Consider the following 23,284-nt stretch of genomic DNA (forward strand, 5'->3'; position numbering starts at 1 on the left):
ATTAACACATTGAATGCCAGCCATGTTTTCATTCCTGTAGGTAAGTTGTGCCAGGGGTGTTTTTGACGATTCTGGCTCATTTTAGAAGAGCCGAGGATTCTTTTCTGTTAAGAATTCATGAACACCAATCATCTAAAAATAACTAATAGAATGTGTGCTTTCTCTGTCTAAAAGAGTTAGTTTGCAGAGTTAGTAGTTATGTAGATATTAGCCGTTGAGTACAGCATGGTTTCAGCGTCTGGAAATTTATTCAGAGATAAATGGCTTTTTGTGAAACAGTCACTTTAACCATTCATTTTTGGCATCAGTAAGACCGTCAGACATTCTAAACAATAGTTTTGAACAGTAATTTCCTCCATAACAACAGGAAACACCCCTCTCATTCAAACTCCTCCCTCCGTGTGTCTTCTTTCTCCTCCTTCCTCCTGGCTTCAGCGGGCGTGTCAGAAGCGCGTTGTGCTGCCTGCCTGTCTGTCTGCGTGCCTGCCTGCCTGTCTGCCTGTCGGGCAAGACGAGTCTGAAACGGATTACTGTAAAATCGCGTCGCCATTTCCTTGAATGGCTTTCTCCCGCGGTGTGTGTGTGTGTGTGTGTGTGTGTGTGTGTGTGTGTGTGTGTGTGTGTGTGTGTGTGTGTGTGTGTGTGTGTGTGTGTGTTCGCGCGTTGCTGCGCGGCTCTGGGGGGAAGGGATCTCTGTCCGTTCTGTGTGTGTGTGTCCGGGCTTTTCCGCGGGAGGCGGCTGCTTTTGTGGCTTTTGGGTCCCGTGGATGTGACTTCTCTCGGTCTCTGTCGCCACTTAGTGGTCGGTAAAATAGATTACACGCATGCTCTTGCTCCAAATAGTTATCTGGAAGATGTAAAAGGGGTTGATTGATGTCCCACCGTCAAAAAAACATGTAAGACGAGTTATTTCGGCTCTGGCACTCAAGCGCTGGATTATGTAAGACGAATTATTTCGGCTATGGCACTTAAGGTGTTAAGAAACCATGTGACAAAAATTAATAGATTAAATAAGAGAAGTTATTATCAAAAGAAAATCTATGACAGTGGTAATGATGGGAAAAAAATATGGAGCGTACTTAATGAAATTATGGGTAAAAAGTCAAACTGTAATGCTTTTATTGAAACGAACGGTGTATATTTTACTAAGCCGCTGGATATTGCAAATTATTTTAATGATTATTTTGTTAACAAGGTTTCAACACTTAGAGAGAATATGGATACAAAGGATTCCAACTCTGACAAATTGATAAAAAAGTTCATAATGAAAGATAAGTTATGCACTTTTGAATTTAATCAGGTTGATGTTGTGTCAGTGGAAAGGTTACTGAGCACGTTGCCTGTTGGTGGGTCTGTTGGAACTGATAACATGGATAGTAGGCTGTTGAGAATATCAGCCGTACATATTTTGAAACCTCTTTGTCATATTTTCAATCAATGTTTGATTAATGGTGTATGTCCAAAGCTGTGGAAGGAAGGAAAGATAATTCCACTACCCAAAGACACAAAGTCAACTTTCTGTGGTCCTAACAGTAGACCCATTAGCATTTTGCCAGTATTAAGTAAACTATTGGAAAAGATTGTGTTTAAACAAGTACAAGATTACTTTTCTGACAATAATTTTACAAATATGTACCAACATGCTTATAGGACTGGACATTCTACCTGCACTGCTTTGACACAAATGACAGATAACTGGTTGGAGTCAATTGATAGCTCAATGCTTGTAGGTACAGTGTTACTTGATTTTAGCGCGGCTTTTGATGTGATTGATCATGACATTTTAATTTCCAAACTTACTAGTTACGGTTTTAAGTCCTCTGCTATACTATGGTTTAAAAGCTATCTCTCTGCTAGGTCACAGAGAGTATATTTTAACGGAGCCTTATCAAATAGTAGGGCCCTGTACTGTGGAGTTCCACAAGGAAGCTGCTTAGGACCACTTCTATTCTCAATTTTTACAAATGATATGCCGTATGCAATAAGTAAGGCCAACTTAACAATGTATGCTGATGATTCAACCCTGTATTATGCAGCCCTCACATGTTCAGAGCTCAATCAAGTTCTGTCTAGTGAGCTTAGCATAATATATGAGTGGATAAAAAATAACAAACTTATTCTTAATATTTGAAAAACAATTTGTATAATTTTTGGATCTAATTATAGGTTATCCGTGAATCCTAAAATACATTTACAAATAGAAGGTCAAACAATACAACAAGTAAGAACTGTGAAGCTTCTAGGGCTCTGGCTTGACTGCAAATTGTCATGGTCGGAACATATTGACAGGGTGGTTTCCAAAATGGGAAGGGCTGTGGCAATAACAAGAAAGTGTTTACCATTTTTAACCTCAAAGCTCTTTAATCAGGTTGTGTGCTCACTGGTTTTATGTCATTTGGATTACTGCTCAGTAGTATGGTCATCTGTGTCTAATGTTCTGCTTAACAAATTACAAGTTGCACAAAATAAGGCTGCCAGACTGGTTCTGGGTTGTTCGTATAGAACAAGTGTGAAAGAAATGCATGGACGTCTTACTTGGCCATGTGTAAAAGAAAGACTTTCTGCTAGTTTACTTATTTTTTTTCATAGAGTCATTAACACCCAGACTCCTACATTTTTTTATAGTAACATAACTTGCTGCACAGATATTCACACATATTCCACTCGGGGGGCGAGTGATGGACAGATAAGCTTACCTCGACCACAGTCCAATTCCATGAAGAGAGCTGCATTTTATAGGTCTATTGTACTTTGGAATAGTCTTCCAAATGAGATTCGAAACACCAGAGAAAAAGCCTGTTTTAAAAGGAAACTTCGGCTTCATATACTTAACACTCAACACTCAACTTAACACTCTTACATAACAGCTTGATAGTGCTTTTTTAATCTGTTGTATTCTTATTGTTGATTTTTTTTTATGCAATACTAGAGTTTTGTAAAAATGATTTTTTTTTCAAATTTTTATTAGTTCTTTGTAATACACTGATAACGTTTTATTATTGTATTAAATGTATTTTAATGTCTTGGACCCCAGGAAGACTAGCTGACGTTACGGCGTCAGCTAATGGGGATCCGTTTAAATAAACAAATAAATAAACATAGAACAGAAGCCTGAACTATTGCTTCAGCGCAGCTTCAGCCTGGCTTCAGCGTGGAGTGGCGTACGGCTGGTGTGAACGGTCTCGTCTGTTAACAAGGACGCCGGTGGTGGGGTGGTGATGCTGTGAGATCGCGAGACCGCGATGGTGAGATTTGAAACTCAACATGGCAGCGCCTGGCTGTCAGATCTGACTCTAAACTTCTGCTAAACTACTCCAATCAAAGGATCTATATAATTCACTTCACTGAAAGTTTTTTCCAAGCAAATACAGTGCAATATAACGCGCATTCAGAGTGGAGGACCTAGAAATATATCGATCAGTACTACTACAAGTGCGCAATGGGGGTTGAAGACAAGACTCCGGACAACCCGTTTAAAAGGAAAAAAACAGACTCATCCACCGACACCGATGATCTGACTATCACCGACATACAGGTCAGTGTGCTCGAATCAATAAATAAAAAACTTGACGTTCTTGGCATGCTCCACCAGGATATCAAAGACTTAAGAACAAGTTTAGAATTTACTCACCAGCAAAGTGAGGGCAAAATTAAGAGGCTAGATCTATGAAGAACTACACACATCACTCAATACATGCCTTTTAGACACCACCTCCTCCAACTCATCAGAGCTCTGATATAAAAGCAGTTGACATGAACAAGGCATAGAACAATACTGATGTGAAAGCCAGAGCCATATTGAAATCACGTTGGTTGTTGTATTATTATTATTATTATTATTATTAGTGTACTTTATTTTAAATTCAACCATGTTCACCTCTTACCATGTTCACTCCTTCCTCTCATCAAGAAAGCAAAATCACATCACCCTTTATACATATCTCATCACTCAAGAATGAGTGATGAGTCTCGCGCTAGCTAGCTGGCTGCTAGCTAGCCACTAGCTGCTCCGGGAAGCTTAAACTCGTTGTACTTCGGTGATATTTTAATTCCGTTTTACACAAGGTGCAAACTACTGTTGACTTGTCCACTGTGCCATTTGGGAGTTTCTTACAGTAAAACGAGCCATTTAGAAGCGTATTGCTGTCTTTCTCTTCCATGCCTGCACAGGCAGGAGACAGGAAAAAGCTGCGACCAGCTTGACTACAAGTACGGGTGCGACGAAGAGACAAAATAGGGGCATGCGATTAAAAAAAAGTAACGCATTATGGTCGGCCCTTAATCGCATCGTGATTAATGCGTTAACGCTGACAGCCCTATGATCAACACAAGACGGTAACGTTATTAGTGGGGCTGGGTCTATAAATATAGCTAAATCTACAGTATTAGTTAGCCGCGTATAGCATCAAGCTAACGTTATAATAGGCAGTCTCACCACCGCAGCTAACTGCAGTCAAACAGTAATGTTCCATGACCATAAGCATAACGGTAGTAATGTTAGGCATATTTGCGACTGTTGCATTACTTCACACACGTTGTTTGGAGTAAGTTCCAAGATCATGCTAACTTTCTACAATGGAGTGTTGGGTAGCCTAATAAGGTATGGCATGGAGGCATGGTTCGGCACCCTCTCTGTCCAGTACAAGTCTAAAATCAATAAAATGATAAAAACTGCTATGAAGATCATAGGGCAGAGGGACTTCCCCCCCCTCCAGACCATTTTCGATAAAAAAGCAGTGAATCTGGCTCTTAAAATTTTGGACGACCCCACCCACATTCTACATCTTGATTATGAGCTACTACCTTCCGGAAGGGGCTTCAGAGCCTGTAGCTTTAAGAGTAACCGCTACAAGCGCTCCTTCCTCCCAACATCTATAGCCTTATTAAATAAACTGCCTGTCCTCCCACTAGGGGGCAGAGCTCTGTCCTCTGTGAGGTCAGAGCTCGGCTACTCAGGAACCCTCCATTAAGAGCCTGACGACCCAGGAAACCTCTGGATTAAAGTTTCCTGGTTGTGAGAGGACAGAGCTCTGTGATTCCGGAACCCTCCTTAAAGAGCCGGATGATCCGAGAAATCTCTGATGGTGTTGGCGCGGCATACATGGTAGCTCACTTGAGCTCGGCTGTCCCTGCAGCCTGTCTGGTCATGTGATATTTATCTTGCCTTAGTTAGTTTTATATTCATTTTATTTCATTTTATCATTTTATCTTTTTACTTTTTACCCTTAACAGTCAGTGGTTTTAATGTTTTTTGTTTAAGGAACCATGGTTTTATGATGGTATTGGTTTGAAATGTGGTTCTGGGATTGTGTAATACTCGAAGTGCAATATTGTAGTGCAATACGTGGTTAGGTAGAGTTGTTGAGGAGAAAAGGCTTTCGCACACCTAGGTAGAGTTGTTAACTCGTAGCCCAGGCTGCAATATGTCTGACTATGTTGTCCTCTTGTCTACGCGTTGATTGTCTTCAGCTGTACTGTACTGTCTGTTACGTTTGTCACGCTCTATTGCTGCTGTACAAATTGCCTAAGACAAATTTCCCTTTGGGACAATAAAGTTAAACTCAAAACTCAAACTCAAGACGGTAATGTTAGCGGAGTTTCTGACGAGGTGGTAAATCCATTAGCAAGCAGCTAACATTATCTGGTCAAAATGACATTACAGCAGCTATAAGCAGCAAGGTCCCTCCATGAACCGAAAACACAGCCCGACTCTAGTTTCACCCCGATGTCGGTCACATTGCTGCTGTCTGGCCAGATGGGCATCACTAGATAAATATGTTTTTTTGTGTGTGTGTGTGTGTGTACTTTTTGCTGGAGTCTGTGTTGTTTGCTTTTGCTGGCAGCTAGTGACAAATGTAACATTAGCCACTTCCTGTTAGCCGTCTTCTTCGTTGGTATTTCCGCCTTTGCAGGCCCGGCGCTAGGGGCGGGCCTGACCGGGCCGGGCCCCCCCATTCAACAAACTGGCCCCCCCATTCCAAAAAAAAAAATTTTTTTTTTTTTTTGCTAAACGTTTTTCTGTTTTAAAGTTTAAAGGAGGACTTACCTCCAAAACACTTTTTTTCAGCTTTTAACCAATATATATGACTTTGGGGGTGATGTGTGAAGAATTCTGGTCAGAATTTCCACATTTGACACCAAACTGTTGCCATTTTACCATTTGTATCATTTTTCAGCAGCATACCTGGCATAAGCGCCCTCTTAGGGTCAAAGACTGCTTTTTTTTTTCTCAAATGAATGGGAGATTAGGAACACTTTGACGTCACAGTGTTCCCAAAGACTATGGGATTTCAAGATAATTACTCCCCTACCCCCCCTGTACCCTTTCGGCTCCTCAGAACTCCAAGCCTATTCTTATTGAAGTTTGCTCTTAAAATACTGAACCAAACGTTGTCAAAGTTGGCACATGTCTTAATTATAGTTAGTTTCCCGCTGAATGTGTCACTACTTTATTAATATCTTACCTGAATAAGCTCGAATGATGATGTATATATTATCAGTCCGAGTTGGAAGCAGCTGTCTCCAGCCCAGCCAGGCGTGAGAGAGTCGTACTGTAAACCTCATGCACTAGCTCCAAGCTCCGCGGGCGCGCGCAGCAGAGCAGAGCTCTCTGTGCTCTGAGAGTAGAGAGAGCAGTCTGATATTTCCGCAAACAAATATGGTCGCAGTTTAGCGCACATGTAAAATATAACGCTATACTACGACGTGACAACGTGACAAAGCTTCTCTAAACACATCGGCTACTATCATTTCCCTGCATCCCTCCTACTGAGATTATATCGGTAATGATTTTGGACAGACTGAATGCGCGGAGGAGAAGGAGAGATCTGCAGCTCTGCCCTGAGTAGCCCTGAGAGACACTCGCCTCGCTCCGACTACTGTGCCCGTCTGTGAAAAGCGTCCTGTCCAGTCGCACCTTTGCAAACAGATGCGGGATTCCCTCAATCCTGTACCCAATCTCAGACTGTATTCTCTAAATCGCACACCAGCTATTTCTGTCTGTTTGTTTGTTGCTCCGTGAGGTTACAAGCGCCCCATGCATGCAACAGGCTGTTTCGCCAGCCGGGGTCTGGCAGGAGGGAGGAGGCGCAGGCAGCCTGCACTGCGCTGAGAGGAAAAAACTTTTGCACAACTTTTAACAACAATCACGAAAAGCCCCCAAACTAAAATGAAAAAGGGACTATATGGCAACTTGGACGAGGGAATGACGTAGAGAAATCTCGCATTGTGTTACCCCAGAACGGGGGGTTTGTCGTATTGTGCGGTGTGCTGCTGTAACGAGCCCATGCCACTTTGCTCTCGTAACGTAGTTCAACACACTGCCATAGAGTTACATGCAGAAAAATAATTAAATTTCTAGTTCGCCACTGAATTACCAAATTGATATAACTTTCAACCATTTTGAGCAAAGCTCTTTCCATACAGGCCACCAGCGTTGGCTAATTGTTGATATTTATACAGATATGGCCCCTCTCAAATAAATTATTTTTGAGGCAATAGGCAAACTGTAATGGCGTCGATTTCCGGAAAAAAATCTGGACTTCAACACAGCCAAAGAGTCCAGTATAGACAAGAGCATTTGTCATTTCTTGGTTTTTTCCATAGGTATTTTCAAATCACTGTTCTAATACATATCTAGGGGGTAAGTCCTCCTTTAACATGGAATCTGGCTGTCATTAGGCATTGATTAACTGAATGCTATTGCTAACTGTTACTTTGAACATCCATTTGCAATGATTCTGGCTGGATATTAACTATTGTAAATTTGTCACAATGAATGCAATTTGTGCACAATGTGTAAATACACTTAATATTAATTGTTTAGGCCTAATTATTTGTAAAGTCACAACACATTAGAGATGTGTGTAGTTCTTCACAGATTTAGCCTCTTCATTTTGCTCTCAAATGCACCAGGTTGACGAATTTTACTTTAAAATGTACAAAATCTTCTTCCGGGGGAGAATCCCCCCGGACCCCCCTTGGGTAGCTTGGCCCCCCCAAGCTAGTGGCAGGCCCCCTCTGTAACTTGGGTCTGGAGCCGGGCCTGCGCCTTTGCCATGAGGACAAGTAGCAGGCTCGTGAAGGCGCAGAACGTCACATCCGCCAAATTTGCCGGGAAAGTATAACCCGTGGCCAGCATGAAAATCCTGCCATATCTTTGCAATGGGTGAACGCAGAGAGACGCGGCTGGGCTAATTTGTTAAGTTACGGAACGGCGCATTCACTCATTGGTAATAGAAAACACGTTATGAACATTTATTTTCCCGGCCAAACTTACGGATAGGACCTTTAAGTTGAACTTTGATGATTTTATTTTGAGACTTAAACAATGTATAGAAAACTGGAAAATCCTGCCTCTGTCCATGATTGGACGCATAAACTCAATTAAGATGGTTTCACTTCCCAGGTTCCTCTATCTGTGTCAAAACCTCCCCATCTTTCTTACAGCGGCTTTCCCCCCAAAAAACTGGACTCCATAATTCTGTCCTACATCTGGGACTATAAGAACCATGGTCCAAGTCCGAAGGAGGGCTGGCCTTACCAGTAGGCACTATTACTGGGCTGCTAATGCTAGGGCACTAATGTTTGGCTTCAAGGAACCCCTAGCAATCTAACTCCTGGGGCCCCCATGTGGCTGAAAATAGAAGCCAGATCTATTGGCAACTCTTCACTACCAGCCATGCTATTTTCTAAGTTAGAGAACCCTGGGACCTTAACCATTTTAAATTAAGGTTTTGTTGTGGAAAAACTGTCAGAATTCTAAAGCAAATTAGAAGTGTTCTGAGTCTACCAGATGTTTCTGTCCATACCCCAATTTCTTTCAATCACTCTTTTCTGCCCCCATGGTCAGACAGAAACTACCATGCCTGGAGTGAGAAGGGTCTAGTCTCCATCAAAGACCTATACATAGTTATTTTGCATCCTTTGATCTACTGAAGAGGAAGTTTGAGTTGCCCGCCATGAACTGGCTCAGATTCCTGCAACTCAGAAATTATCTTCGATCCAGGATTCACACCTTTGAAGTGCTCCCAAATGAACATGCTTTCTTCAATGTATTGCTAAGCCCCCCTCACTCCAAACATCTCATTTCTAGATTTGTATGTCTGTTTGACAACTGTACTACAGCCTCTACTGAGAGGATTAGAGAAGCGTGGTAAGGGGAACTTGGCATTGACTTATCTGACATTATATGGGACAGGAGTCTGTCTGTGATACAACTCTGCTCAGTCAATAGTAGACACCAACTGATCCAATTCAAAGGCACTCACTGTCTCCACTATTCTAACCATAAGTTGCACAAGATTTACCAGTCTGTCTCACCACTGTGTAACAGGTGTCATATATCGGAGGGCACTCTGTCTCACGCTTTCTGGTTCTGCCCTTTACTGACCGGATTCTGGGCCAAAGTATTTAACTGGTACTCTAGGGCCTACAAGATAAGAGTTCAGCCAGAGGCAGAACTCGCCATCTTTGGCTGCTCGTAGTCCTCTTTGGATTTCCCTATAGCTGTTCAACAATCGTTGCTAGGAAACTCATTCTGCAGGAATGAAAGTCCCCCTCTCCACCCTCTTTTCAGCAGTGGTTGGTGGATATGATCTCTACTATACGGATGGAGGGACTCAGGTTACTGAGGACCAACTCACTTAAGTGTTCTCTGGTTGTTGGGGACCAGAGAACACTGGTCCCAAACCGAAATCACCCGCCGCCCGGCGGGTGATTTCGCCTGGCTGGTCTGTGGTAATATTGGAGTGTGTATAAAAAGTAGAGCGCGCACATCCACTCAAATTGCAGGTGCAGGACAAAAGCAATGAAACATATAAAAAGAAATAGAGTCCGCACACTGCTCGACTTGCTCCCAGTTGATTTATTTTTAACGTTTCGGTCAACAAGGACCTTCTTCAGAAAAAGAAGGTCCTTGTTGACCGAAACGTTAAAAATAAATCAACTGGGAGCAAGTCAAGCAATATTGGAGTATGTGCCTCTGTGTGTGTGTGTGTGTGCGCGCATGTTTTTGTTTTGTTTTTTGCTTTTTTCTAAGAGATAAATAAATAGTAGATTTTTGCTGTACACTTGTTTTGTCTTTGCTTTGGATGACATGTATAAAAAAGATTATCAATAAGAAAAAAAATATAAAAAAAACAGAAAGAAAACTGAGTGGCTTCAGCATAGCTTCAGTGTGGCTTTGGTGTATGTGTGAACGAGGGCTTAAAACCTAGAGGTAGACACCAAAACCACCTTTCTAGGCTGGACTACTTGCAGATCTCTCTCTTTCAACTTTCCAATAAGAATTCTCCACTCACTTCACTGACATTATTGTACTTATAAACCAGAATTTAAAGTGTAATCTCTTTAACAGTATCAGTAATACTGACCTGAGAGTCTCCAGTCTACAGTGTGGACTCCCAAGTCCAGCAGAGAGCAGCATCAATCCAGAATCCTGCAGGTTGTTGTTACTTAGGTCCAGCTCTCTCAGACAAGATGATCTGAAGCTAAGAACTGATGACAACTCCTGACAGAATTTTTCTGTCAGGTTGTTTTCAGCCAACCTGACAAAATAGATGTGTATTAACACCTTGATTGCCAGCGACGAGTGTACTCGTCAAACACAATCCAGCTGTTAACTGCCAGCGACGAGTGTACTCGTCAAAAAAATCGATTTTTTTTTTTTGACGGTAGGTTGTGCATCTAAGCCTTTTACATCTCTTATATAGGTATTGGACGTGTACAACGTGTACAACCCATTCCACCGACCCACTAAGTGGCGACAAGGAAGGAGGAAGGCAAGCAAAAAGCAGTGTGACTGAAGCCATTCTCATGAAGGTGGATTGGCGAAGGCGCTTTCATTTTCACGCTGATTGCTGGCGATACGGGATTGCAAATTTACATAATACATTACAGGTGGAACACACTTTGAAACACGCAGCATAAATATGACCAGAATCGCAAAAGCTTCTCTCAACCAAAACTCCAAGAAGCAAGCGAGTCCATGCCGACTTCCTCAAACAGCAGCCGTGCAGATCGACAGGCACAGGACAGCAGCAAAAGCACTGAGACTGTGACGGCCGCTGCAGGCAAGAAGAGAGAGGAGTTGAAGCAACTCTGCCTCTCGCTCTCTCCCTCTCTCTCTCTCTCTCTCTCTCTCTCTCTCGCTCTCTCTCTCTCCCTCCCTCCCTCTCTCTCTCTCTCTCTCTCTCTCCCTCTCCCCCTCTCACTAGGATTAAACCTAGTGCGTCTCCCTCCCGAGAGGGAGGGAGAGAGAGAGAGAGGGAGGGAGAGCGAGAGGGAGGGAGAGAGAGAGAGAGAGAGAGAGGGAGGGAGAGCGAGGGGGAGAGAGAGAGAGAGAGAGAGAGAGAGCGAGAGGGGGAGGGAGAGAGAGAGAGAGAGAGAGAGCCAAAAATGAATGGTTAAAGTGACAGTTCTATCGAATTTCACAAAAAGCTGTTTATCTCTGAATATTCTTTCTGACGCTAAAACCATGCTGTATTCAACTGCTAATGCTTACATAACTACTAACTCTACAAACTAACTCTTTTAGACAGAGAAAGTACACATTCTATTAGTACTTTTGAGATATTGTATGTTCACAAACTCCAAGCAGAAAATAATTCTCGGCTCCTGTAAAATGAGCCACAATCCTCAAAAAACGGCTTGGCAGAAGCTACCTACAGCAAGAAAAAAACGGCTGGCAGTCAATGTGTTAATTTGTTGTGTCAGAGGTCGAACATGGATGACGTTAACCCTACCAACCCTTCTAATATCATTAAAGGAAGCAAGTAGAAAATAATAATAAAACATGGTATAATGCAGGTTTATGCAGCACTTTCTTCCAGCCAATAAACCAGCATCCAATGTTGTAGTGACAATATATTGTTACATAAAGCATCATACTCTAAACTTACCTGAGAGTCTCCAGTCTACAGTGTGGACTCTGCAGGCCAGCAGAGAGCAGCTTCATCCCTGAATCTTCCAGGTTGTTGTTACTCAGGTCAAGCTCTCTCAGACAAGATGATCTGAAGCTAAGAACTGATGACAACTCCTGACAGCATTTCTCTGTCAGCTTGTTTTGAGCCAACCTGACAAAATAAATGTTTATTGATTTGTTGTGTCAGAGGTCAAACATGGATGACTAACCCTACCAACCATTCTAATATAATTAAAGGAAGAAAGTAGAAAAGAATAATCAAACATAATACTTGGTATAATGCAGGTTTATACAGCACTTCTTTACCGCAAATAAACCAGCATGCAATGTTGTAGTGACAACATATTTTACACAAACCATCATACTCTAAACTTACCTGAGAGTCTCCAGTCTACAGTGTGGACTCTGCAGTCCAGCAGAGAGCAGCTTCACTCCTGAATCTTCCAGGTAGTTGTTACTCAGGTCCAGCTCTCTCAGAGTAGAGGAGTGGGAGCTGAGAACTGAGGCCAGAGCTTCACAGCTTCTATCTGACAGCTGACAACAACTCAGCCTGAAGGAGAAAATAATATAGTAACAAACAAAACAAACAATAACATTGGAAGTATTTCTCTCCTGTATAAAATTTAATTTCACATATTTCTATCCAGTTATGCAGGCACTTACACAGATTTATTTGAGGTTTTGACCACTGGCAGCAGCCTCAGAAGAGCCTCCTCTGATGCAGAGTATTTCTTCAGGTCAAACATGTCCAGTTCTTCTCCTGATGACAGTAAGATGAAGACCAGAGCTGACCACTGAGCAGGGGAGAGAGTATCTGTGGTGAGTCTTCCTGATCTCAAGTACTGTTGGATCTCCTCCACTAGAGAATGGTCATTCAGCTCATTCAGACAGTGGAACAGATTAATGCTTCTCTCTGGAGATGGATTCTCTCTGATTTTCTCCTTGATGTACTGGACTGTTTCCTGATTGGTCTGTTTGCTACTTCTTGGCTGTAGCTGTAGGATAGTCTGATTGGTCTCCAGTGAAAGTCCCAGGAGGAAACGGAGGAACAAGTCCATGTGTCCATTAGGACTCTTTAAGGCCTTGTCCACAGCATTCTGGTAGAGATGTTTTACATAAGATGTATCACTCAATATCAGGATAGGTGGGGATGTTAACTGTTTTTCACTCATTAAATTGACACCAGAGTAGATGAATAACAGAAAGACATAAACAGCAGCCAGAAACTCTTGAATGCTCAGATGGATGAAGCAGAACATCTTGTCATAGTACAGCCCACGCTCCTCTTTAAAGATCTGTGTGAATACTCCTGAGTACACTGAGGCTGCTGTGATATCAATGCCACACTCTGTCATGTCGGCTTCATAGAAGATCAGGTTGCCTTTCTCCAGCTGCTCAAAAGCCAGTTTTCCCAGAGAGATAATCATGTTTATGGTCTCTGTATTCCAGTATGGATCTGTAGTAGCTCTCCCACGATACTTGACATTCCCTTGTTTGGACTGAACCACTAGGAAATGGATGTACATCTCAGTGAGGGTCTTGGGCAGATTTCTTTCATCTGTTCTCAACACATGGTCCAGAACTGTAGCAGTGATCCAGCAGAAGACAGGGATGTGGCACATGATGTGGAGGCTTCGTGAAGTCTTGATGTGGGAGATGATTCTGTTAGCCTGCTTTTCATCTCTGAATCTCTTCCTGAAGTAGTCATCCTTCTGTTGGTCAGTGAAGCCTCTCACCTCTGTCACCATGTCAACACACTCAGGAGGGATCTGATTGGCTGCTGCAGGCCGTGTGGTCATCCAGATGCGAGCAAAGGGAAGCAGTCTCCCCTTGATGAGGTTTGTGAGCAGCACGTCCACTGAGGTTGACTCTGTGACATCAGTCAGGATCTTGTTGTTCTGGAAGTCTAGAGGAAGTCGACACTCATCCAGACCATCAAAGATGAACACAATGGGGATCTTGTCAAAACTGCAGATGCCTGCTTCTTTGATCTCAGGAAAGAAGTGGTGAAGAAGTTCCACCAAGCTGAGCCTTTTCTCTTTCAGCAGATTCAGCTCTCGGAAAGTGAATGGAAATATGTACTGTATATCTTGGTTGGCTTGGTCTTCAGCCCAATCCAGAGTGAACTTCTGTATTAAGACTGTTTTCCCAATGCCAGCCACTCCCTTTGTCATCAATGTTTTGATTGGTTTATCTCTAAAGACATCTTCACATTTGATTGGTGCTTCTGGTCTTGCTGGTTTCCTGGATGCTGTTTCAATCTGTCTGACCTCATGTTCATCATTGACCTCTCCACTTCCTCCCTCTGTGAGGTAATGCTCTGTGTAGATCTGGTTCAGAACTGTTGGGTCTCCTGCTTTTGCAATGCCTTCAAACAAACACTGAAACCTCTCCTTCAGGTTAGATTTGTGTTTACGTTGGCAAATGGCAGCAGGAGTTTCTGAATGAAACACAATAACATCAATGAGTGAATGTTACAGTAGATGTGATGATTTCCTGGTAAATGTTTATAAAACTGCAGCTCATGGCATCTATTCAGCTCAATGGACAAATAAATGCTGATTGTGTGTGGAGCTCAATGCACAATGTCAACGTGTTTCTCGCTCAAAGTGAAAGGCAACTGGTGTTGTTTTCTCTTTTTTCATGTTTCTTTTATCATGTGCAGCACGACACCACATCATTTGACCAGATTATTCATGTCGATTTTGCTCATTGACCTTCCAATCTTGTTTTAGACATGTCTGTATTTACAGCTGCAGAAAGAAAGACAAACATGTTCAAAGCTTCTTACTGCTCTGCAGAGAGTCAGCCAGCTCCTCCTGCTTCATTCTCCTCAGGAAGAGCAGTGTGATGTCTAGAAAAGCCTCTCTGCTGCTCTTTCTCTGCTCTTCCTCCTCACCATCCACCTCTTCATCCTCCCTCTGACTCTCTAAGCATTCTGGGGAATCTGCACTCAGAGCCCTCTGGAACGTCTTCAGCTCGTTCCTCACAAAGGTGATGATGTTCTCCTCAAGAAGCTGCAACAGAATAACATAATCTAACTTTCATAATAAACTTGTGGAACACAATATCAAAACAATCGTGCATAGCCTGAAAGTCTGTTGGTCTAAAGACTAGCGTGGAGACTGTATGTTTGTTTTGCATTTCACTCGTTGGTGAAGTAAAAGGTGTTGTTGTTAATTTACACACCATAAATATGGAGTCCAGGTCTGTTTGATGCTCCTGGTCAGACTGCTCACTGGGAACCTTTGACATCTGGTCAACTCTGGGGGGGACATCAGATATTAGGTCAAGGGTCATAATAAGTTAAATTATCACACACCCGCGCTCACACATACACACATACTTTAAATACTTTATTTGAATTTGCTCATTCACAGCACAGGATTCAAATGTTTCAAGGTTCTACAGTTACTAGTCCATACGTGCATACGTGCAAACTTCCGGTGCAGCGCGACAACTACAACTACAAAGACTTCTGGGAATGGGTGTGGTTCAGTAAAGATGGGTTATTTTTTTGGTCAAAACAGTATCTCCAAATATTTCAGGAACCGTGATTGAATTGTGTGAGCGAACTAGAAAAATGGTGGGGTGGTATCCGAGGGGGTGGTAGCTGAGGTCCGGTGTGACTACCAGGTCTACTCGCCCTACCAGAAGTGCTTGGGATTCACCACAATCCCGATGACACCACAACTTCACGCATTATGATTGGCTGCAGCGGCCAAATAGTGATGTTAGCTAGATAGTGTTAACTTGACCACAATGGACTGTTTTAGTTGCTATAGGTAAGCATAGCTTGCTTTCTAAAGGAACCAACTGCTAGCTAGCTGAAAGTGTGTACACAATGTTTCATGCAATTACAGTAGATATGTGTTATTAGCATACTAGCATAACGTGTATTTTTAAGCTCTCACAACATTTATTTAAAAAGAGTAAGGCTCGTGTTCATGAGAAATGGTCCTGTACACTTGAATCATGATGATTCAAATTTTTAATGGATTAAAGCCCCAATAAGCATTTTTTTCACCTTAATATAACAGCTTTTTAGTCATTGGAGATGGTACAGTACAGTGACTTATAACAGAGAGAATGTCACCTCTATTGGTCACACACCGCCCTCCAAAGGCCTCTCCTGGGACTAAGCAATTTCATGCCTGCATCCCAGAGGCAGCCTGGAGGCACATACTGCGCATGCGCTGTACGGCTGAATCTCTGTGTTCAGTAAAACAAGGAAGTAACTCGGTGTGGATTTGCTACGAAAACGACGTTTCACGTAACTATGGATTATTATTTCATCACATGGTGAGTAGCCAATGTCACAACATGTACATAGAGCTTTCTCGCGCTGTTTTGTTGACTTTGAATGGTGATATCGATACCGATGCTATTGCACCCAGAGGGCACAGTTTGCCCAATCGCAAAACTTGGAAAAGTTGCTGAATGAGGCTTTAACATGCCAAAATGTTTGATAACATCAGTAGCTTAGCTGTTAGCTAATCTAAAGCTGTCGGACATTTTGGGCATGTTAAGCCCACGTGCCCGACATACAGCCAATCACAATGTGTGAAGCCGTGATGTCATCTGTAGTCACGGGACCCCAAACATATCTGGCAGGGCGAGTAGATCTGGAACTCACACCGGCAGCAAGATTAAGCAGAGGGATGCGCAATGGCGGTCTCACAGGCCGAGCAGGACTAGTGGACCATCGAAAACTTGCCTGGAGGGAACTTTGGGATACGGAAGGAGGCAGACTTAGCTTCATAATCAGAACCACCTATGATGCACTTGGTTCTCCCAAGAACCTAAACCAGTGGTTCGGAGAAGATCCATCATGTCCCCACTGCCAAACTCCAGCGACACTAAGCCACATCCTCACTGGCTGCAAAACAAGTCTGTCCCAAGGCCGTTATACCTGGAGGCACAACCAGGTCCTCTGGCAACTGGCAATTACCTTGGAAGGAAGAACTACCTCCAACGCCATCCCTCCCCCAACATCCAGCTTGTCAAACACCATCGCCTTCATAAAAGCAGGACAATTCCCAAAGAATCCATCTGCAAAAAGGAATCTGATCTACTTGACACAGCCTGGGACTAGACCAGGGCCGGTTCCAGAACAAGATGACTAGGGATGCATCCTAGATAGGAAGGGCTGCACATGCACGGGCCAACCCGGGTGGCCGGCCTTTGGAGATGGTGGAGTGGATCTACGTTTACTAGTTTAATATTATCCATTGCCTGGCCTCCTGCGGTGCCGTTTTTGAGATGGTTTGAGATGTCAATAATGGCATTCAACCACTAGGGGCGCACATAGTCCATAATGCGTATCTCACTGTAGCGAGCAGCTTAAAGCCTTGGCTTTGCGGGGTCCTAGTCTGCCTATATAGAGCACCGCTTGCCGAGTCGCGCCTGAAATCTCGGCCCGAATTATGAAATTAATTGGCCCGAGCCCGTTGCGAGCCCGAAGCCAATATTATGATATAGTGACACATCTCTCCCTCTCTCTCTGTTCCTCAGCTGCTGCGGGTGGGGCGGCCATCCTGCTCCTGCAGCCTCTCTCTCTATTTGACTCTATCTCTCTCTCTCTCTCTGTTCGAAGCAGTCCGCTGTTCCGGACGGACACGGCGCACACGGCTTGTTTCGTTGTTTTTTTACATACTGACACAGCACGCTGTCTGTCGCTGACTGAGCGGAAAGCTACATGTCATGACATGAGTATGACACGATTTCAGACGGCAGCCCGTCTTTATTGTTACACGAACACTACAACACATGCCACAACACACACTCATGCTGACGGTGGCCGGTGAAATATGTCCTCTGCATTTGACCCATCCAGGCTTGACCTTCCCTCCGGGGCGCAGGCCAGGAGCAGTGGTCGCTTTTTCTTTCCAGCGCCCGGGGACCATCATTGGACCATCATTGGACCAACTTCAGATGTTGTCGTCACTGGTCAGATGACGATCTTCTGCATGTTTTTAGTGGGGGGTTATGTACGGAGGAACCCCCTGGGGGGTACGGGGAGAACATGCAAACTCCACACAGAAAGGCCCTTTCGACGAGATAGCCCACCTGGGCAGTAGGCACTGAAGATATGGGGGGGTCACAACTCCAGCGCCCACAGCGTCCCAGGCGAGAATCGAACTCAGGACCTTCTAGCTTTCTACGCCAGGTTTGACCCCTCTGCCAGAGCGCCTCCCCTCCTCCCCCTCTCCTCCCCACCTCCCCCCTCCTCTCCTCCCCCCCTCAGCCACCTCTCCCCCCCATCACCCCTCCTCCTCTCCTCCCCCCCATCACCCCCCCTCTCTCCTCCCCCCCATCACCCCCCCTCTCTCCTCCCCCCCCCCACCACCCCTCCTCCTCTCCCCCCCCATCACCCCCCCCTCTCTACTCCCCCCCACCACCACCCCTCCTCTCCTCCCCCCCCTGCCACCTCTCCCCCCCATCACCCCTCCTCCTCTCCGCCCCCCCACCACCCCTCCTCCTCTCCTCCCCCTCACCACCCCCACTGCCCTCCTCCCCCGACCACCTCCCCGCCACCCCTCAGCACCCCCACCCCCTCCCATTCCCACCTAACCACCAACCCCCCCCACCAAAATAGCAACGTTTGTGGATAAACCTTGCTATTTTACAATTTCGGCTACGAAATTGTAAAATGGTAACGTATGTGTCTACAGCGGTGGGCGTGGTTTGGGCGTGTTTTACGGAGATTTTCTGTTTCTAACCCCTCCCCCTACTCTAATCCTAACCCTAAAATCTCAGAACGTTACTATTTTACAATTTTCGAGTCGAAATTGTAAAATAGCAACGTTGGTCCAAAACGTTGGTATTATACAATTTTCTGTGAGACTGTGTTGGCGTATCAACCCACGCAAGGCGGCCGGCCCGGACGGCATCCCCGGCCGGGTCCTCAAGGCCTGCGCCCACCAGCTGGCAGGCGTATTCACAGACATTTTCAACCAGTCTCTCTCCCTCCGACGAGTTCCCTCCTGCTTCAAAGCAGCGACAATCATCCCCATTCCCAAGCAGCAGAAAGTGACCAGCCTCAATGACTGGCGCCCAATAGCCCTCACGCCAATAGCCAGCAAGTGCTTTGAAAAGCTGGTCATATCAAAGATCCGCCCCACACTCCCCCCGGACCACGACCCGCTACAATTTGCATACCGCCCCAACAGGAGCACAGCGGATGCAGTAGCACACGTGCTCCACACCGCCCTGTCCCACCTGGAGGGGAAGGACACCTATGTAAGAATGCTGTTCGTGGACTACAGCTCAGCATTCAACACCATAGTACCCTCCAGGCTGGTACGCAAGATCAAGGATCTGTGACTAAACACAGCAATGTGCGACTGGATCCTGGATTTCCTGACAGACCGCCGCCAGGTGGTGAGGGTGGGCAACCTCACCTCCTCCCCACTGACCATCAGCATAGGAGCGCCCCAGGGGTGCGTCTCCAGCCCCTTCTGGTACAACCTCTACACCCACGACTGCGTGGCGACTCAAACTTCGAACACCATCGTGAAGTTTGCAGACGACACAGCAGTCGTGGGGCTGATCTCGGGGGGCGACGAGACGGCCTACAGAGAGGAGGTGGGGGCCCTGGAACAATGGTGCCAGGACAACCACCTCTCTCTGAACGTCTCCAAGACCAAGGAGATCATTGTAGACTACGGGGGGGGCGCACACCCCCCAATCACCATCAACGGCACAGTGGTGGAAAGGGTGGACAGCTTCAAGTACCTGGGAGTCAACATCCACCAGGACCTGACTTGGGCCGGTCACACCGCCACTGTTGTCAAAAAGGCCCAACAGCGACTACATGGACTCAGGCGCCTGAAGAAATTTGGGCTAAGGCCAGAAATCCTTAGGGACTTCTACAGAGGCACCATTGAAAGCCTGCTGACTGGCTGCTTCACCACCTGGTACGGGAACTGTACCACCATGGACCGCAGGGCGCTACGGAGAGTGAGACGCGCGGCCCAGCACGTAACAGGATGTGAGTTGCCAGAACTGCATGAACTGTATAAACAGCGGTGCCTCAGGAGGTCCCTGAAGATCATCAAAGACACAAACCATCCCCACAACAGCCTGTTCTCCCTGTTACCCTCAGGGAGGAGATACAGGGTTCCAAAAGCACGCACAAATCGCTTGAGGAACAGTTTCTTCCCGCAGGCCACAAGACTCCTTAACATACACAAATAGTGTAGTAGCCGTACTGTACCGTACTGTAGCTGCTACCATTACGTATGTCTAATGTTTAATTGTATGTTTAATAAGGTATATGCTATTTGCACCTGTATGTCAAATACGTCGAATTTAAAATTTTTAAGCACGTCTAAAGTATGCACATGACATGTGCACCTATGTGCAGTGAATATGCCACTGTCTCTGACTTGTCTTATCACTATACTGCCTTATTGCTTGTTGTGTCTCTTGTTGTTTTTGCACTCATATGCCCTGTTATATTTGTACTATGTTGTAAACGGAGTCCACAGCACAAGAATTTCCCACGTGATACTTGTACCATGGAGTGACAATAAAAAGCTTGAATCTTGAATCTAGCTGTGAGGCGACAGCGCTACCGACTGCGCCACCGTACCCCTCCACCAGTCATACCGTAGGGCAGGGATACTCAACTTGCTTTGCCCGGGGGCCACTTTCGTGAAATGATAGAAGGCCAGGGGCCAGTTAATAAACAATCAATATACATTTTTCTGTAGCGGATTGTAGGTTTTTGGGGTGTCAGCTGGAGTTTAGTCTGACAATGTTGTGCACACCGGATAGTTAGTTAGGTTAAGTACATACATAAGTGCCTGGGTAGCGAGCAGACGGCGGTATTTGACAATTTAGCAGCTAAATCATTGATTATTGAAAGATATTCCATATTCCAGACTGAAATGCTATAACAGAAGTGGAGTATTGGCCAGAATGACATGAACATTTGGACACTTAGGCCATGCTTACATTACAGGCAAATCCGATTTGCTGATAAAGTCATTAACTCATTGAGTGCCAATGACGACTTTAGTCGTCAATTCATTTAGTGACGTAGAGTGCCATTGACGACTAAAGTCGTCAATTGCGTTTTTTGACGGGGGGATGTGGATCTAACCCTCTTACATCGCCTCTTACAATATGGGAGCTATTGAATGTGTCTAACCTATTTTACAGAACCCTTAGGTGGCGACAGTGCTCTCCAGATTACAGAAATGTCAGGAATACAGCCTGAAAAAGCCGTGATCAAAGAGAAACCGCTCATGCTGCAGCCCAGAGCCATGTAGATTGCTCTGGCTGCTGCTTGACGGTGCCTGCCAACAGCAATCAATCCGCGCACACAACTGAGCTCCTCTGCCTCTGTCTGTCTGTCTGCATATAGTTTCTCCACACGATTACCCACCAGAAAGGCAGCACCCGACGCCGAAGGGCCAAACCTTTACCTGCAGTCCCGTTTGGCATTTCCTTGTCGCGCTGTGAGCCGCCCGGGAGCCGCCCGGCGCAAAAACGGAGGCTCCGAAAATAGACTGGGTGCGTGTGGGGAGGAGTTTGCAGCTGAGTGGGGGAGAGGGGGGTGGGGCACGCAGGCTCCACAGAACTACACCAGGTCACTACATCAGAAAATATTAGCTAGAGTCAGTGAATGTGCTTGAAATGCTGCATTTCACAAAAGGCTAAATATCTCAGGTTCTAGATAGAAATGCATGTTTTTGCTGTTTTTTACCTATCTTCTCCGGCTGATAACTAAAGAAAATGGTATCAATAAACTTTTTTTTTGCTGATGATACAATAGAGTCTCCTTGTTCTTTTTGCGTGTTCAGTGTTTACATAGTAATATCACACAATATTCTGTGGGCCTCGAGAAATCACTGAAAACGCTCTGAAACTCTGGCACTGGGAGCGTCCGTTCTCCAAAAGTGGCTGGCACTCAATGAGTTAATCATCATTATCTTGATTGGTTTCCCAAATCTGATTTGGGAGTGTGTCCGCACTGCCACAAATCTGATTCTCAAGTCAGATCTGTGTGGCCAGACCTAAACAGCCTATCTGCATGGGTTGCTATGGTAATGACGTGGGCGTCAGTAAATACGTACGTTGGTGACGTGGTTTTCCTGCGCAGAAGCATTTGATGACGAGTTGCGAGTGACGTTCAAATCAGATTTGGTGGATCTGCGCGTCCGCACTCAAGTCACATCAGTCGAAAGCAAACTGGAAACTACCTCCATATGTGGTTTGGGACAAGTGACACAAATCAGACTTGGAGCGTCCAGACTCATAAAACCAATCTGGATAAAGTCATTAACACGTTCACTGCCGTGGACGAGATATCTCGTCAAGCAGAAACCAGCGGTTGACTGCCGTGGACGAGATATCTCGTGTGATCTCGTGGGACGTGGATCGAACCCTTTTACGTCTCCTATAAAAATATGGGAGGTATTGAATGTGTATAATCTATTTTACCGACCCACTAAGTGGCGACAGTGCTCTCCAGACGAGAGAAAGCCAAGAAAAAACAGCCACGTGAGGAAGCCATTCTCATGAAAATGGATTGGCGAAAACGCTTTCGCTTTCGCGCTGGGAGCTGGCGGTGGGGGATTGCAAATTTGCATAATAGATTATGGGTGCAACACACTTTGAAACACCAGCAGAATCGCACGCAGCTTCATCAAAGCTCACAACCGAAAACCCAGAAACGAACAAGCCCGATTTTACAGTCATCCAGACTCGCCCGAGAGCGGCCGCGCCAGCAGCAGCAGCACAGACAAACAGGCAACAGAAACTCGCCTGTGACAAACACTGCAAAGCCACCAGAGACACACCTACGGAGGGAGGAGTTTGAAGGAGAGGGGGGTGCTGGTGCTATGGAGGAAATTACTGTTCAGAACGATATTGTTTATTATATTTGATGTCTGATGTCTCACTGATGCCAAAAATAAATGGTTAAAGTGACTGTTCTGCCTGTTCTATCGAATCACGCACGCATGCACGCACGCACGCACGCACGCACACACACACACACACACACACACACACACACACACGCACACACACACACACACACACACACAAACACAATACAGTATACACACTTGCCCAAGGGCACCCATAATCACAGGCACGTGAGGTGGTTCTAAAAATCAATTTATCTCAAAACTCTCTGAAAATCTCTGAAATCATGCTGTATTCAACTGCTAATGCCTACATAACTACTTACTCTACAAACTAATTCTTTTAGACAGAGAAAGCACACATTCTATTAGTTCTTTTGAGATATTTTGTGTTCACAAAATCCTAACAGAAAATAATCCTTGGGTCTTGAAAGATGAGCCAGAATCCTCAAAAAAACCCTTTGGCAGAAGCTACCTACAG

General features: G+C 45.0%; 1 protein-coding gene across 4 annotated transcripts in view; it reads right to left on the reverse strand.

Moving 5' to 3' along the window:
- LOC310795102 (NACHT, LRR and PYD domains-containing protein 3-like) overlaps positions 1-23,284 on the reverse strand; it is a 65,835-nt gene that overhangs the window by 18,220 nt on the left and 24,331 nt on the right. For 2 of the 4 annotated variants that reach the window (XM_083657129.1, XM_083657132.1), the window contains exons 7-12: positions 15,113-15,188; positions 14,715-14,940; positions 12,587-14,363; positions 12,300-12,473; positions 11,901-12,074; positions 10,374-10,547 (exon numbers count right to left, since the gene is read on the reverse strand). In XM_083657129.1, the coding sequence (XP_083513255.1) occupies positions 10,374-10,547; positions 11,901-12,074; positions 12,300-12,473; positions 12,587-14,363; positions 14,715-14,940; positions 15,113-15,188 (2,601 nt within the window). The remainder of the gene's footprint in view (positions 1-10,373; positions 10,548-11,900; positions 12,075-12,299; positions 12,474-12,586; positions 14,364-14,714; positions 14,941-15,112; positions 15,189-23,284) is intronic. The other 2 variants (XM_083657130.1, XM_083657131.1) reach the window with 2 other exon arrangements.

Source organism: Poromitra crassiceps (genome assembly GCF_964638095.1).
Source record: "Poromitra crassiceps genome assembly, chromosome: 20".
NCBI classification, from domain to species: Eukaryota; Metazoa; Chordata; class Actinopteri; order Beryciformes; family Melamphaidae; genus Poromitra; species Poromitra crassiceps.